This window comes from Schistocerca gregaria, chromosome 1 (assembly GCF_023897955.1).
Source record: "Schistocerca gregaria isolate iqSchGreg1 chromosome 1, iqSchGreg1.2, whole genome shotgun sequence".
NCBI lineage: Eukaryota > Metazoa > Arthropoda > Insecta > Orthoptera > Acrididae > Schistocerca > Schistocerca gregaria.
In genome coordinates, this window is record NC_064920.1 from 524295988 (window position 1) to 524314825 (window position 18838).

Consider the following 18838-nt stretch of genomic DNA (forward strand, 5'->3'; position numbering starts at 1 on the left):
GGTTCTATCACATATCTGTGAAGACACTACACTCAGGTGACGAATGTCACGGGATATCTCCTTATACTATGTCGGACTTCCTTTTACCGTGCCTAGCACAGCAGCTCGACGTGTCATGGGCTCAACAAGCCGCTGGAAGCCCCGTGTAGAAATATCGAGCCATGCTGTCTTTATAGCAGTCCACAATGGCGAAAATGCTGCCGGTGCAGGATTTTGTGCAGGAACTGGTTCCTTGATTATGTCTCATAAATGTTCGATGGGGCTCATCTCGGGGATTGGGGAGGCCAAATCATTCGCTCGAATTTTTCAGAATGTTCTTCAAACCAGTCGCGAACAATTGTGGCCTGGTGACATGGTTGGGAACATGAAGTCCATGAATGGCTGTAAGTGGTCTCCAAGTAGCTGATCATAACCACGCAGCTGCCGCTCACATTAATGATCGTTTCAGTTGAACCAGAGGCCATAGTCCATTCCATGTAAACACAGTCCATACCATTATGAACCTACCATAATCCTTGTTGACAACTTGGATCCATGGCTTCGTGGGGCCTTCTCCCTTCTCGAACCCTAACATACGGTTTTACCAACATAAATTGCGACTCATCTCTCCACGAAACTTTTTTCCAGTCATCTAAGATCCAACTGATATGATCACGAGCCCAAGAGAGGCACTGAAGTCGATGTTGGGCTTTTAGCAAGGCATTCTCGCCGGTCGTCTCTTACCGTAGCCCGCTAACCTCAAATTTCGCCTCACTGTCCTGAAGGATACGTTCTTCGTACGTCCCACATTGACTTCTCCGGTTATTTCACCCAGTGCCGCTAGTCTGTTAGCAATGGCAACTCTACAGAAATGCCGTTGGTCACGGTAGTTAAGTGAAAGCCTTTGATTTGTCCTTGGTGAAAGGTAATGTCTGACATTTGGTATTCTTAGCATACTCTTGACATTGTGGGTCTCGGAATAATAAATTTTCCAAACGGTTTCCGAAATGAAATATCCCTGGTGTCTGGCTCCCACTATAATTCCGCGTTCAGAGTCTGTTAATTCCTTTCGACGGTCTGAATAGCATTGTAAATTTTCGCATGAGTCACTTGAGTTCAAATGAGAGCCCGACCAGTGAACTTTCTTTTATACCTTGTGTAGGTGATACCACCGCCATATGCATATGTGCATGTCGCTAGCCTATGAATTTGGTCACCTAATTACGTGTAATCCGTGTTGTCGGAAGAGAGCAGATAATGTGGGAGTGTAAATTGAGGAACGGATAGAAATTTGGCCACCTCATAGTGTATTGTCGAGTATTTGGAGAGAGCGCATCCTACACTCACCTTCGTGCTTGCCTATCTGATACATAATGGCAGCAAATTACTTTCTTATGAAATGAGTCTTCTGTCTGGTTCGATGTGGCTGGCCACCACTTCCTCCCTTGTCAGCCACTTCCCAGAGTAGCACTTGCGACCTACTTCCTCAATTATTTGTGGAATATATTCCAATCTCGGCCATCCCCAAAGTTCTAACCCTCTACTGATCCCTCTGGTACCGTGGAAGTTATTCCTGATGTTTTTAACATACCATGTCCCACCGTACTCTCAATTCTGCTCGATGGTGTCATTCACATGTTTTTTTCCTCGCCCACGTTCTGAATGACCTCCTCACTGCTTATCAGTCGAAGTAATGTTAATCGTCATTTTATGGCGCTAAATCTCTAGCATCTTCTGTTCCAGTTTTCCCACAGCCCACGATTCGCTTCCAATGAATGTTGTGCTTCAAAAGTACGCCCACATTAATTTCTTCCTGATCTTAATTCTGGTGTTTCATACTAGTAGCACAAGATATGGTACGTAGTTGAAGATACAACAAGACTTCTTTTGTTCAGGAATAGACTCTCCACCTGTGCCGGTCTGCTATGTATCTCCTACTTCGATCGTCCTTAAAGCGTTACGTTTCTTCTAAATTCAGAATTCCTTCATTTAATGTCTCCTGGTCCACCATTTTGATGTTAAATTGATTGGTTATCACATATCTAGAACCCGTCGTTACTTTCGTCTCTCTTTGGTTTACTCGAATCCGTATTCTGTATTCATTACACCCTTTACTCCACTCAGCATATACTGAAACAATTCTGCACACTGACTGATGATTGTTATGTAATCAGCCAATCTTGTCATGGCTAAATTTTAATCCATCTTGCCGGCCGCTGTGACCGAGCGGTTCTAGGAACTACGCTACTGCTACGGTAGCAGGATCGAATCCTGCCTCGTTCATGGATGTGTCTGATGTGCTTAGGTTATTTAGGTTTAGGTAGTTCTAAGTCTAGAGGAATGATGACAGCAGATGTGAAGTCCCATGGTGCTAGAGCCATTGAAACCATAATTTATCTCCTGAACCGTCATGTTGTTTCCGTCACTTCGTCCTCGAAGCATCGATTCAGTAATAGGGCCGAAATTTTACGTTCTTAACTTACTCCGTTTCCTTCCATTGCTAGGTGTCAATGGTGCATGCGCTCTCTGACCTAAGCACTGCCGGTGAACGATGTTGCAGTCCAGCCTCCTTGCCTGTGGTCGGTGCCCGCGCAGCCAGAGAGACCGCCATGCAGCCAGAAGCAGCGGACGTTGAGTGGCTGCTGGGCCCCGGGGCGACCCTACGGCGCCTGGCAGGACTGTGGCGGCAGCGGCAGGACTACTCTGGCCGCCTGCGGGCAGCTCTCACCCTGACCGCCGTCGCCCTGATGCCGGCCTTCGTCGCCCTCAAGCTGACCATGGACCCTCCTGACGAACTGGAAGAACTCGCAATGTGTGGTTTTGTTGCCTTAGTCGCCGGAGGAATGTTGGTGAAGGTATATCTTCGAGAGTTCTTGCATTAGTTTACGTATGACGCTGTCTCTTGATAAAACAAAAAAGCTTTCGGGTTTCCAGTAGCGCCGAGTTGCTTGAAATCCTCCTCGGCCACCGCCAAGTGGTGACGGTCGTGTGCTTGCTGCCACCGACCTCATACACCGTCCACACAAAAAGTTCCGAGACTGGTCGTATTCACGGCGCACAAGTGACTTCAGCCACGGTGCCAGCTTAAACTAACAACTATAAACGACAGTCAGTTGTGAGCAGTACTGGACCCCCAAACGTAGAGTGTAAGTTCTGTTGTGTTGCAAATCGAAGTGGAACGTGAGTAATTAAAATGTCCAAGACATTCTCCACAACCTGATGGTATTTCGTTCCCGTCATTACAGCTTCGACAAAAGGCGTGTTTTTCTTACCACATGCATTTTGTTTTTGAGATGAAGCATCATCAGTGGCCTGTAATGAAGGATATTTATAATTTTATTTGTTTTTAAGATCGAAAAAAGTTCGTTGGTTTTTACTTACGGCATTTTCTGCTTGGTTCTTACGTACCTCGGGGAATGCCGTCAGCTAGCGCGTCTTGGGTTTCTTTCTTCATTCGACACTGACACTTGTAGTCCAGTTTTTAGCTGCCCTGCAGAACTAGACATTTTTTACGTTTTCCACAGCGCACTTTTTCGTAGAACGCAGTTTACTATTTATTTTTATACTTCTGTTTGTGTACTGTGTTTTGTTGTCTTGCCAACAGTGTCACTAGCTCCCTGTGTGTCCATGTTTTCAGAGGTAGTTGCGGGATAAGGCTGTTCCCTACAAGATGTCAGTTAAAAACATTTCAGCCGTTTAATTTCCAAACTTATTTTATTTGGTTACCAGCCTAGCCGATTTACTACGCCATCTTTAGACCCCTGACCGATGAGTACGAAGATTCCACCTCGGTTCTGGTCATAGAAGCGTTACTAATGCGCGCATTTTACACAGTAGATTGGTAGTCAGGAGCTCAATTGTTAATAAAAAGATTATAATATTGCTTGGAAAGTGATTTTTTTGGGTAAACATACACATTCTGAAATGTAATAATGCCTACTGACATCAAATATCTGTTGGTATTCGAATGTTGGCCTCTATTCTGACCAGAACCGAGGTGGAATCTTCCTACATGTCGGTCAGGGGTCTGAAATGGCGTTGTAAGTGGCCGAAACTGGTAGCTAAATAAAATAAGTTGGGAAACTAGATGACTGAAATGTATTTGATTTGACATCCTGTGTCACTCGTTTGTCTTTGACCAGTACATTTCCTGATGTTCACGAGAAACCAAACAGAAACTACCGTAAGTAAATAGCATCAATTTTTTTAACAAAGTTTTTTCGATAATAAAAACAAATCAAATTGTAAATATCTTTAATTAGAGGTCACGGATCATGCTTTACCTCACTAAAGCGACACAGCATCTGGTGAGAAAAACACCCACTTCCTTGTAGTTGTAACGACGGAACGAAAATAACTTCAGTAATTGTAAAGCAACTACGGATAATATGGCCACACAAATGAAAACTTCTGCAGAGTGCTTTTAAGTAGATGAAAGGATGTACGAAGCGTGTCCTGCACATGTTGAATCCCGAAGAGGAAATAACGACACTTGGACTCTTGCAGCGACTTGACTGAATTAAAGAAAACGTACAATTCTGTACTGGGAAAACTCAGCGCGGGTGACGAGTCTGGATCTTATCAACACGAACCTGCTACAAAGTGACACAGTGCAGAACGCATCTCTGAATTTTCATCAAGACCAAAGAAGGTGCAAGCGCGTTTGAGTCTAACAACATCTCATCGGACAGTTTGACATGGATCCACGAATATTAATTGCGTTGAGGGGGCAGACTATGTAGAACACCTGAAGCATTAAAGCTTTCATCTTAACTTTTCTCGTCTTTCTTTTTCTATTAATCCAGCTTCAAAACTTCTTGAAATTACAGGGTAGAGCCGCAATGCTTTCAGTGACGTCATTGTGCTCACTCCAGCACCATGTATGGAACTGTTTTCGTTGCACACCCATCACGCCCTCCTCACATTTCCGATTCTGCTTCCTCAGCTGGCGTTGCTGCAGGGTGTTGTCACAAATTTTTATCCCGACCCCTTCTTTTATGTCATTATCCCAGATAAATTTACTCCGTTTAACAACAAATGTTTACCGAACGCAGTTTAATGTCCGTTTCCCAAAGCCTGCTTTGCTACCGCTAATTTCTCAGGATACTGTTGGCGGAAACATATATCGTGTCCTAAACGACGCTATTCCATAGTACGTCCGAGATAAATTTGTCCGCTCTCAAACGATATGTTATGTACTTCGCGAGCACATATCGTGTCCTAAACGACGCTATTCCGTAGTACGTCCGAGATAAATTTGTCCGCTCTCAAACGATATGTTATGTACTACGCGAGCTTTGATGCTTACATCGTTTGTCACAGCCCTCTAAAGTCTTTGAATATTTACTGTAGGCCTGAAGTATAAATCGATTTTATTCTCATTCAACAGATTCGTCAGTTATTTAAAATCATTCGTGAAAATGTTATGAAATTCTTTTGTTTGTGTTAAATACACTTAATGTATAAAAAATTATGATTATTTTAAATACAATTAGAATCTAATTATCTTGTTAAATTAAATGAATTAATATACCATAAAGTAATTCACAATTGCCCAAAGGCTTTACAGGGTGAATCACCTAACTCTTGCACCACAAATATTGCCGATATGGAAACTACTATTGGTTCAAATGGCTCTGAGCACTATGGGACTCAACTGCTGTGGTCATCAGTCCCCTAGAACTTAGAACTACTTAAACCTAACTAACCTAAGGACATCACACACATCCATGCCCGAAGCAGGATTCGAACCTGCGACCGTAGCAGTCGCACGGTTCCGGACTGCGCGCCTAGAACCGCGAGACCACCGCGGCCGGCAAAACTACTATTGATGTGTGGTTTTCACAGAGGAAACTGGTAGTCAGGGTCTCAATTCTTAGTCGATAAACAGATTATAATAATATTCAGAAAGTGTATTTTTTGTGTAAACACACACATTTTAAAATGAAACAATGCCTATTGACCTTAAAATACTGAAAGAAGGGTAATTTAGAAAGTCAGTAGCGTTTTTTGGAGGATTCTAGTGCGTGTCGTTCACTTGATATCGTATCTTGAAAAGTTCCCACACCGAAACCTGTACAATACCTATAGTAATACTCATTAAAAAAAAAGACAAGTGCATACGCCAGTTATTGGATTCTGACCAGCAACGAGACTACTGACCTTCACAGATTGCGTTCAAAATGATCACTGGCAGCGGCAATACACGCTTCCAGTCTGGTATGGAAGGACTGCTGCACACGTCCTGGCATATCAGTGAAGATGTCTGAGCAGACTGCAGCAATACGTCGTTGCTTATCGTTGGGCGTAGTTGGTATGTCCTTGTAGACAGAGTTTTACGTCTTTCGTCGCAAAAATGTCTACAGACTCAAACCCGGGAACTGGTCTCTGAGTCCAAATCAACGATTTGGAAACAACTCCTGAACACATGTTGTAGTACCTCATGCACTATGGGCTGGACAGATATAATATTGGTACTACAGATACCCCTAGACTGAAGGGGAAGGTATTCTAACAACATCGTAGCATCGTACCTAGTAACTAACAGGTTGAATGACACAAACAAGTTTCCGTGTGGAAACATTTCAAAATGCAATATCTCATAATTACCTAGCACTAGAATCCTACAATAAACATTAATAATATTATAATTTACTCCGCCTTTAGTCTGATTCTGTCAACAGGCGTTGCTCCATTTAAAAAAGTGTATGGCTGCATAAAAAATTCACTTTCTGAAGATTATTGCAATCTGTTTATTGCCTAATACTACGAGCTCTGAGTACATCTACATCTACATCTACATCTACATTTACATGACTACTCTGCAATTCACATTTAAGTGCTTGGCAGAGGGTTCATCGAACCACAATCATACTATCTCTCTACTATTCCACTCCCGAACAGCGAGCGGGGAAAACGAACACCTAAACCTTTCTATTAGAGCTCTGATTTCTCTTATTTTATTTTGATGATCATTCCTACCTATGTAGGTTGGGCTCAACAAAATGTTTTCGCATTCGGAAGAGAAAGTTGGTGACTGAAATTTCGTAAAAAGGTCTCGCCGCGACGAAAAACGTCTATGCTGTAATGACATCCGTCCCAACTCGTGTATCATATCTGCCACACTCTCTCCCCTATAACGCGATAATACAAAACGAGCTGCCCTTTTTTGCACCCTTTCGATGTCCTCCGTCAATCCCACCTGGTAAGGATCCCACACCGCGCAGCAATATTCTAACAGAGGACGAACGAGTGTAGTGTAAGCTGTCTCTTTAGTGGACTTGTTGCATCTTCTAAGTGTCCTGCCAATGAAACGCAACCTTTGGCTCGCCTTCCCGACAATATTATCTATGTGGTCCTTCCAACTGAAGTTGTTCGTAATTTTAACACCCAGGTACTTAGTTGAATTGACAGCCTTGAGAATTGTACTATTTATCGAGTAATCGAATTCCAACGGATTTCTTTTGGAACTCATGTGGATCATCTCACACTTTTCGTTATTTAGCGTCAACTGCCACCTGACACACCATACAGCAATCTTTTCTAAATCGCTTTGCAGCTGATACTGGTCTACGGATGACCTTACTAGACGGTAAATTACAGCATCATCTGCGAACAGTCTAAGAGAACTGCTCAGATTGTCACCCAGGTCGTTTATATACATCAGGAACAGTAGAGGTCCCAGGACGCTTCCCTGGGGAACACCTGATATCACTTCAGTTTTACTCGATGATTTGCCGTCTATTACTACGAACTGCGACCTTCCTGACAGGAAATCACGAATCCAGTCGCACAACTGAGACGATACCCCATAGCTCCGCAGCTTGATTAGAAGTCGCTTGTGAGGAACGGTGTCAAAAGCTTTCCGGAAATCTAGAAATACGGAATCAACTTGAGATCCCCTGTCGATAGCGGCCATTACTTCGTGCGAATAAAGAGCTAGCTGCGTTGCACAAGAGCGATGTTTTCTGAAGCCATGCTGATTACGTGTCAATAGATCGTTCCCTTCGAGGTGATTCATAATGTTTGAATACAGTATATGCTCCAAAACCCTACTGCAAACCGACGTCAATGATATAGGTCTGTAGTTAAATGAATTACTCCCACTACCCTTCTTGAACACTGGTGCGACCTGCGCAATTTTCCAATCTGTCCGTACAGATCTATCGGTGAGTGAGCGGTTGTATATGAGTGCTAAGTAGGGAGCTATAGTATCAGCGTAATCTGAAAGGAACCTAATCGGTATACAATCTGGACCTGAAGACTTGCCCGTATCAAGCGATTTGAATTGCTTCGCAACCCCTAAGGTATCTACTTCTAAGAAACTCATGCTAGCAGATGTTCGTGTTTCAAATTCTGGAATATGCCATTCGTCTTCCCTGGTGAAGGAATTTCGAAAAACTGCGTTCAATAACTCCGCTTTAGCGGCACAGTCGTCGATAACAGTACCATCGGCACTGCGCAGCGAAGGTATTGACTGCGTCTTGCCGCTTGTGTACTTTACATACGACCAGAATTTCTTCGGATTTTCTACCGAATTTCGAGACAATGTTTCGTTGTGGAACGTATTAAAGGCATCTCGCATCGAAGTACGTGCCAAATTTCGCGCGTCTGTAAATTTTAGCCCATCTTCAGGATTTCGCGTTCTTCTGAACTTCGCATGCTTTTTCCGTTGCCTCTGCAACAGCGTTCGGACCTTTTTTGTGTACCACGGGGGATCCGTTCCATCTCTTACCAATTTATGAGGTATGAATATCTCAAATGCTGTTGCTACTATATCTTTGAATTTGAGCCACATCTCGTCTACATTAGGATAGTCAGTTCGGAAGGAATGGAAATTGTCTTTTAGGAAGGCTTCTAGTGGCACTTTATCCGCTATTTTAAATAAAATTATTTTGCGTTTGTTTCTGATGGATTTGGAAGAAATGGTATTGAGCCTAGCTACAATGACCTTGTGATCACTAATCCCTCTATCAGTCATGATGCTCTCTATCAGCTCTGGATTGTTTGTGGCCAAGAGATCAAGTGTGTTTTCGCAATCATTTACAATTCGCGTGGGTTCGTGGACTAACTGTTCGAAATAATTTTCGGAGAATGCATTTAGGACAATCTCGGAAGACGTTTTCTGCCTACCATCGGTTTTGAACAAGTATTTTTGCCAACATACCGAGGGTAGGTTGAAGTCCCCACCAACTATAACCGTATGAGTGGGGTATTTATTTGTTACGAGACTCAGACTTTCTCTGAAATGTTCCGCAACTATATCATCGGAGTCTGGGGGTCGGTAGAAGGAGCCAATTATTAACTTAATTCGGCTGTTAAGTATAACCTCCACCCACACCAATTCGCACGGAGTATCTACTTCGACTTCACTACAAGATAAACCACTACTGACAGACACAAACACTCCACCACCAATTCTGCCTAATCTATCTTTCCTGAACACCATCTGAGACTTCGTAAAAATTTCTGCAGAACTTATTTCAGGCTTTAGCCAGCTTTCTGCACCTATAACGATATCAGCTTCTGTGCTTTCTATTAGCGCTTGAAGCTCAGGGACTTTTCCAGCGCAACTACAACAATTTACAACTATAATTCCAACTGTTCCTTGATCCAAGCACGTCCTGTAATTGCCAAGCAAGCTTTGACATTGCACCCCATCCCGCACTTTCCCGAGGCCTTCTAACCTAAAAAACCGCCCAGTCCACGCCACACAGCCTCCGCTACCCGTGTAGCCGCCAGCTGAGTGTATTGAACTCCTGACCTATTCAGCGAAACCCGAAACCCCACCACCCTATGGCGCAAGTCAAGGAATCTGCAGCCAATACGGTCGCAAAACCGTCTGAGCCTCTGATTCAGACCCTCCACCCGGCTCTGCACCAAAGGTCCGCAGTCGGTTCTGTTAACGATGCTGCAGATGGTGAGCTCTGCCTTCATCTCGTAATCAAGACCGGCAGCCTTCACCAAATCAGATAGCCGCTGGAATCCAGCCGATTCTGTGAAAACCACAAATGGTTCTGAGCATTATGGGACTTAACATCTGAGGTCATCAGCCCCCTAGAATTTAGAACTAGATAAAACCTAACTAACCTAATGACATCACACATATCCATTCCCGAGGCAGGATTCGAACCTGCGACCGTAGTGGTCGCGCGGTTCCAGCGCCTAGAACCGCTCGGCCACACTGGCTGGCCGAAAACCATACATGAATAGCACTTTTCATTTCACAAAATGTGCTTGTGCAAGATTTAGAACCTATAATTAGAACTTTGCTGTGGGATAAGACTGTGCAAACTAGTTCCTAATATTTATTCCGTGCGTCGCTGCGGTCCGGTCCCAGGTCGACGGGCACGTGCACCTTCCGCCGACCACTGGCGACAACATCGATGTATTGTGGAGACCTCACGCCCCACGTGTTGAGCAATTCGGCGGTACGTCCACCCGGCCTCCCCATGCCCACTATACGCCCTCGCTCAAAGTCCGTCAACTGCACATACGGTTCACGTCCACGCTGTCGCGGCATGCTACCTGTGTTAAAGACTGCGATGGAGCTCCGTATGCCACGGCAAACTGGCTGATACTGACGGCGGCGGTGCACAAATGCTGCGCAGCTAGCGCCATTCGACGGCCAACACCGCGGTTCCTGGTGTGTCCGCTGTGCCGTGCGTGTGATCATTGCTTGTACAGCCCTCTCGCAGTGTCCGGAGCAAGTATGGTGGGTCTGACACACCGGTGTCAATGTGTTCTTTCTTCCATTTCCAGGAGTGTATATTCTCTCAAGGTCAAACAGAGATGTACAACACATTGGTAATCATGTTGATCAATGGAAGAACAACGTTTTCCCTGACCCTAAAAGACAGCTGATTTATAATTCACAATAAAGATTCCTCATTTCGACGCTCAAGTAATTATCAAAACGTTCAACGCACTGTGCCAAACCAGTTATTTATGGTTTCAAATGACGGTTTTCAGCCAAAACTTGCCAATCGTTGTTGGTCGGCTTCATTGCGTATATGTTTAAAGTCGGGGTGCATATTTTTTTTTTCTTTGTGAGTCGTCAGCCTTCTGACCGGTTTGATGCAGCCCACAACGAATTACTCTCCTGTGCCAACTTCATTATCTCAGATTGGGACATGCAACCTTCGTCCTCAATATTTGCTGGGGGGAAATCAGCCTCTGCCTTAGTCTACAGTTTTTGCCCCTATACCTCCCTCTTGTACCATAGAAGTCATTCCTTAACGTTTTAACAAATGTCCTACCATCCTGTCACTTCTCCTTGTCTGTGTTTTCCACGTATTCCATCCCTATCCAATTTTCCTTACGTTATCAGTGCTCTTAATTTTTAACATTCGTCTATAGCGACACATCTATAGCAATTGCTCCGATTCTCTTCTGATCCCATTTTCTCATAGTCCATATTTCACTACCATACAATGCCGTGCTCCAAACGTACAGTCTCAGAAATCACTTTCTCAGATTAAGGACAATGTTTGATACTAGTAGACTTCTCTTGGCCAGGAACTCCCTTTATGCCGGTGCTAGTCAGCTTTTGACGACGTCCTTGATCCGTCCGACACTGGTTATTTTCCTGCATAGGTAGCAGGATCCCTTCATCTACTTCTTGACCATCAATCTTGAGGTTAACTTTCTCGCTGTTCTCACTTCTGATACTTCTCATTACTTTCGTCTTTCTTCGATTTACTCTCAGTACATTTTCTGTACTCATTAGACTTCATTTATACAGCAGTTCATGCATTTCTGCTTCATTTTCATTCAGGATAGCAATGCCATCAGCGAAGCATATCATAGATACCCTTTCACATTGAATTTTAATCCCACTTTTCTTTTAATTCTTCAGTGCGTCTTTGATGTACAGATTGAACAGTGGGATTGAATAACTACATCCATGTCTAACACCCATGTCTATCCGAGCACATTGTTCTTGGTCGTCCATTCTTATTAATTCCTCTTTGCTCTTGTACATTATATTACACGTCTCTCCCTATAGCTAAGCCCTATTTTTCTCAGAATTTCGAACATTTTGCACCATTTTACACTGTCGGACGCTTTTTTTCCAGGTCGACAGACGCTACGAACATGTCTTGATTTTTCTTTAGTCTTGCGTCCATCATTAGCCGCAACGTCAGAACTGCCTCTCTGGTGCCCTTACCTTTCCTAACTCCAAAATGGTCGTTATCTAACACATCCCCAACTTCTTTTCCATCCTTCTTCATAGTATTCTTGTCAGCAACTTTGATGAATGAGCAGTTAAGCTGATTGAGTTGCGGTTCTCGGACTAGTCAACTCTTGAACTTTTCCAGAAGTCAGATGGTACGTCACCAGATGCAAATAGTATACACATCAACGTGAACAGTTGTTTTGTTGCCACTTTCTAGAAAAATTTTTGAAATTCTGATGGAATATTACCTATGCCTTCCGCCTTATTTGATCTAAGTCTTCCAAAGTTAAATTGTTATTCTCATACTGGATCCCCTATCTCATAGAAATCAACGTCTGTTTCTTCTTTTATCACATCAGAAAAGTCTTTCCACTCATAGAGGTTTTTAGTAAGCTTTTTCCATCTATCTGCTGTCTCCTCTGCATTTAACAGTGGATTTCAATTTGTGCTCTTAGTGCTACCACCTCTGCTTTTAATTTCACCGAAGATATTTTGACTTCGCTATATGCTGAGTCAGTGCTTCCAACAATCATTTCTTTATCGATTTCTTCAGTTTTCATGAAGGCATTTCGTCTTAGCTACCCTGCACTTCCTATTTATTTCAACCTTCAGTGACTTGTATTTCTGTATTTAGCTGAACATTTTTGTACTTCCTTCTTTCATCGATCAATTGAAGTAATTCTTGTGTTACCCTTTGTTTCTTCGCTCTTACCTTCTTTGTACCTATGTTCTTCTTTCCAATTTTGTGACTGCCCTTTTTATGTATGTCCATTCCTCTTCTACTGTATTGACTGCTCAGTCGTTGCTTATTGCTGTATGTATAGCCTTAGAAAAATTCAAGCTTAACTCATCATTCGTTAGTACATCTGTATGTCACTTCTTTGCGTATTTTTCTAACTAATCTCTTAAACTTCAGCCTCTTCTTTATCACTACTGTATTGGACCTGAATCTATGTCTGCTACTTAGTGTCCCTTACAATCCAGTGTATATATCATCCGGCCTTCTCCAATTATACCTCCTCCTTTTGTGATTCTTTAACAGAGCATTCGCTATTCATAGCTGAAATTTATTACAGAACTCAATTAGTCTTCCTCCTCTCTCATTCCTTGTCCAAGCCCATAGTCTCCGTAAACGTTCCTTCTACTCCTTCCCCTACATCTGCATTCCAGTACTCCATGACTATTAGATTTTTAACTCCATATACGTAATGTTTTATCCTTTCAGTATCCTAATGTACTTCCCCAGTCCTATCATCTTCATCTCGTGACGTCGGAACGTATACCTGAAAAATCGTTCTCGGTGTTAGTATCCTGTCGATTCTGATAACAACAACCTTATCACTGAGCTGTTCACAGTAACACACTCTCTGCTCTACCTTATAATTCATAACGAATCGTACTACCGTTACACCATTTTCTGCTGCTGTTGATACTACGCTATACTCATCTGACCAGAAATCCTTCTCTTCTTTCCATTTGACTTAACTGAATCCTACTGTATTTAGACTGAGCCTTTAGATTGCCCTTTTAAGATTTTCTAGCTTCTCTACCACATTCAAGCTTCTAATATTCCACGCCCCGACTCGTAGAAAGTTATCATTTCGTTGGTTATTCAATCTTTCTCTCATGGTCACCTCTGCCTTGGCAGTCACCTCCAGCAGACCCGAATGGTGGACTATTCCGGAATCCTTTGTCATTGGACAGATCATAAAGGCACTATTTCAATTATTCGGTGCATAAACGTTATGTTTCATTAGTGCAGTGGTTTCCATTGCCTTCTGCATTCTTATGACGCTAATTGTTGCTGATTATTCCGCCTGTAGGAGCAGTTTCCCACCCTAAAGACAAGAGAGTACCCTGAACCTATGTCCGCCCCACCACCCTCTTTGACTAGTCCGTTCGCAGAGTGAGGGTGACTTCTTATACCAGCGGTCTTCCGCCACCGATGCAAAATATTAATAAAGATTTAAGCAGTGGTGGGTTTCAAACCTGCGAGAATGACGTTTTGGTTTCTGATGTAAGACGCCACCATTAGACCACGTGTTTACAGTAGTTATTCAAACGTACGCGGTCGTCGCTATGTAATGGAAAACTGACCACTGAAGGTTGTAGAAAAAAAAGCTCAATGATTTCCAGCGTGCATTTGTCCTTGGCTGTCACCTAATTAACAGATCTATCAGTGACAATTTGACCCTTCTAAATCTGTCAAAGCTGGCCGATAGCGAAAAGGATACGTGAAAGAAATACGATAGTCAAATCAAGACGACACAAACTTCGTGTGTTGACGGACAGGGACCGGCAACTTCTACATCTTCAGCTACAATCCGCGAAGCCACTGTGAGGTGTGTGGCGAACTGCACTTTGTGCACCACATCTAATGACCTTTACTCTCTCACTACTGCATAGTTTTCAAATATGAAAGTGCGTCTCGAGTGACGGCATGTAAGTTATATTTCTTCAGCTTTGGCAAATCTCTTCATAAGAGAATAAGAGTTGATACATTATTTGCTGTAAGAATAGTGCTGATAATAATTTCAACTTATCTTTCTTCTCAGCGTCCACTCAGTTTCTTCTGGCGAGGGCGCTGTTGTTCCGAGACATGCTGTTCTCCTACATGGTTAGAAGAGTTTTTCTGGTCGTTTTATCTCATACGTTGAAGTTAATAATAAGACGCTGAAGGTATCTCTATTCACTTTTAATTACTGTTATTCCATGTTTGGCAGTATTTTGACTCAAACATAACTGTTACAATGACGAAACGTCATTCAGTCATTCCAACAACCTCGTTCAACTAGCAGCTCTTACCTAGTTAGTCAAGTAGAACAAAGGTGTTATATATCGAAGTAAATCTCTAACGTGACAAATGATTTGCGTGTTAACTACCTCTTCCATGATAGTTTGAGAGTTCATTTTCACATCCAAAGACAATAGTTTCAAATGTGATTACAATTTTGAAGCAAATGAGAAATGTGATAAATAATTACATTGACATCATGTACGTTAGACCCATCGTCTAAAAATATTTTTTTTACAAATTTCAACTATTCTTTCTGATACTTCAAAAAATTACGTTAACGTGGTTTTATAAGAATGTCCATGTATTGCGTGATATTGGTGTCTAGTGTATTTAGTAGCCTGAGTATTTCAATGTATCGACTACCCTCATTGTTTACTTGTTTCGTACATAACGAAAATGGAACCATTAATCTGTTCCATTACGCACATCATCGAGCATTTCCGAAGGTGGTTGTAAAAAAAGTCACATGAAATCAGCGGAAGGAATCACTCGTGAGTTCCAAAGAACTTCATCAGACCAGGTAGCAGAATGAATTTGCTTGGAGAGTTTAATAGAAAAGCCCACAGTGGTCGAGCAGCTTCTCATAAACCACACATGTCTTTAATCAGTGCTAATCCAGGCCTGAGACGGTTCAATGGTCGGAACCATTGGACAAGTGAATGGGTGGAAACGAGTGATTTGGAGTGATGAATCACGCTGCACCCTGTGGCATTCCGACGGAAGTGTTTTGGATTTGCGAATGCCTAGAGAATTTACCTGCCATCGCATGCAGCGCCAACTGTGGAGTACGGAGGAGGCGTTGTTGTAGCGTGGGGACGTTTTCCCTTTGTTGTTATGTTGTCTCCATATTGACCTTAAATAAAAGCTAAATTTGAAAGGATATGAGCATATTTTACAAGTTGTGTACTGCGTACAGTACAGGCACTGTTGAGAGAGGTGATTATTTTACCAGCATGACAATGAACCCCGTCTTAAAGTTAAACCTCTGAGACAAGTGTTTGTGGACAACAACATTCATGAAATAGACTGGCCTGCTCAGTGTCCCGACTTGATTCCGTCTCCACAGATATAAAGACATGTAATGGAAAGTATCCGCCACATATTCCAAGTCGGATAAAAGCGAAAGATGGATACACTCCACAGTTATGTCCTATAAGATGTCCCGATACTTTCGGTCAGGTAGTTCATATTGCAGAATAAATAGAGTTCCATAAAATTTTGAATGCAAGTTTTATAAGTAGCCCGTAAAAATTTTTGGATGGTAGTTGTAAATAAATGTTAGATTATTTCTCCTACGTATTCGCCATCATCGTTTAAACCTTTTTTCTAACGATCGAGTACTTGTAGCTTAATGAGAAGCTAAATTATACACAGTAGCCATGTTGGAAACAAAGTATTTCCGTCGACACAGTGAACTGGAACAGCGTTTATAACATAAGTCGTATCATGTAATCAGACCTCTTAACTGATGTCTGATTGACTTTTGAGTTCACGATAGATGTATCAAGATCTTTGGTCACATGATTACAGAAAGATATGGATGCAGGTAAAGGTAGTTTCACAGATTACCATATGAAATATACAAAGATTTGTTATCTACAACGCGTCCTTAAACGAGTTCCAATTAAACATCTCAGAGTGTAACTACTGGAAAATGGACAGTAAAGAACCAGACGAGTTACCAATTAAATTAGGGATCTCAGTATTGAATCTCGGTTAGCTGCATTTCACTGGTCATAGAGATTGCTACGTTCACATAGGATCGTCCTTAGTGCACACTCGAAGCAGGAATACATCTTGGTAACAGGTTGGATGGGAATGAATCGAAAAGGAATGTACAATCCAGGGATGTCATTCTTAGTGAAATGTTGTGCTATATGAATTGGTGGTTCTTGTTCATCACCACAGTGCTTAACAGAACAAGGACATAGTGAATGTTAGCGAAAGAGATGTATTCTTTCTCACGCTTACGAGGTCCCTCTGGATAACATACCATCCTTTTCGCTAGATGATACTTTACCTTAGTGTTTCCTGCTTTTATTCCCAGTGTTTCAATAAATTGCCTGCCCCCAGATCATCAGAACTGATTGCAGGTCAGTATGTCAAGGATGTGTGTCTTGTGTTTTTAAAGCATGGTTTGCTGTTGACTAGTCTCAAACCAACAAGATCCTTCAACGCTGCCATCGACAACGATGCTTTGGCGAGTACATGTCTTCACAGTGGTGTTGTGGATCAAACACGTTTTGGGGGAGATTTCTCTAATTGAAAGTCTCTTTACTGAATAGTAGACTCCAAGAAGAAATTGCCTCTTTTGTGTGAGTTTCATGAAATACACGTAGAAACATCTGTCTGGCTGCTTGTAGGTAATAATTGTACACCGTGCTGGCATACCTGTAATACGGTACCTATGGAATGCTTTGTGATCTACACTTTCATTCAAATCTAAGAACATAAAAAAGAGCAGTTTGCTACCATAAAACATGATTACATGTGTCCACAGGCTGCGCTCTTCGTCCATGGGGGACGCGCCCTGCGCCAGCTGGTGCAGCTGCTGTACTGGACCAGGGGACGCTACGGCAGTGGAGGAAGCGGCGACGCTACCAGGCGCCGCTATAGGAAGCTTTCGGACCGCGTTTACTTCTACTTGCAGGTTAGACTTACATGTTAAGAGATAGCTCTACATACAATATTCTCATTATTAAGAAATAATGCGTAAGAATAAAAAATATAGGCGAGAATTCTACTGTTAGGATATGTGTGGAAACTAGGTACTAATTGTTATCTTAACAAACACGTCACTCATACAGTTCATCCCATACTTCCATACGCAACAATATTAATTATGATTCTTTTTGGAGCACAGGACAAAAATGATACAATTTAATGTAGCCAGCGTCTACTGTAGATGTCTTAGCGCGCAAAGCGCCAGTTTCCGAAGACGATGGAATGAGAATTAAGCAGTTCACACGTTATCATCTCGACGTCATGGTTCGGCGTCTCCATCACGTGTTTCCTGCGGCTGGTCCACAACCTCACTTTGTTCCATACTTGCGCCTGGCCGGTGTCTGGTGTTCCTTACGAAAACCGTACCCTCTGCGGCCATTTCGGGTGGGGCTCTTTTTTTCTCTAGGCGTTCCGTCTTCAGTCCGCTCCCGTTTGCGCTCATTCCTCCGGTGGCGGCCGTGCCAAGGCGTTCCGTACTGGATGCGCGCCAACCAAGTGCGTTCCCTGAACTATCGACGCACTCCAGACGTTTCTTATGCTGTTCACGGCAGCTCCGGCTTTCTTACGTGTCCTTGTCATACTTCTGGCCCTGTAGGTTCCTTACGCCCCTACAAGGTGCGCTTCGCGGCGAATCAGGCTACTGGGGGTATTGCATATTCCGTCCGTGACCGCTGCAGCAGTCTCTCGTGGTGGTGGCCACCGTATGGAGTTACCTACTGTGTCTGCTCCTAGGATGTATGTTGCCTGAGGTTTCGGGCGGTTGAAGTTCCCTCTCTCGTCCGTGAGCGCTATAGTTGCAGCTTCACCTGGTGCTTCACAAGTGATTCTATTCCGTTAATTATACCCCTTATTCTCTGATGTTCTTTACCGGAGAATGAAAGTATTTTGTGTTGTTTCTTTAGTAATTCTAAAGCCGGAGTCCACATCGTACTGAACTAGTAATTTGAAACCCGGTTGATCATGTTCCCTGTGATCTTGATTTCGATAATTTCAGTAATCAAACTACCCCAAAATCTTAGGGTCTGACGTAGGATCCATGTTTTATCATAACGCATGACACGTTCAACTTCCAGGCAATGTTCTGCTACTGCTGATTTAATGGCGTGTTGTAGTCTGGTATGTCGTTAGTGCTCTTTACATGGTTTTACGCATATTCTGGT

At 42.9% G+C, this 18838-nt stretch overlaps 1 protein-coding gene across 1 annotated transcript in view; it reads left to right on the forward strand.

Moving 5' to 3' along the window:
• Positions 1-2588: 2588 nt before the first annotated feature.
• The window catches only part of LOC126356886 (putative odorant receptor 19b), a 53072-nt gene continuing 36822 nt past the window's right edge, over positions 2589-18838 (forward strand). Inside the window, exons 1-2 of the mRNA XM_050007409.1 lie at positions 2589-2834; positions 17455-17604. Of these exons, the coding sequence (XP_049863366.1) occupies positions 2589-2834; positions 17455-17604 (396 nt within the window). The remainder of the gene's footprint in view (positions 2835-17454; positions 17605-18838) is intronic.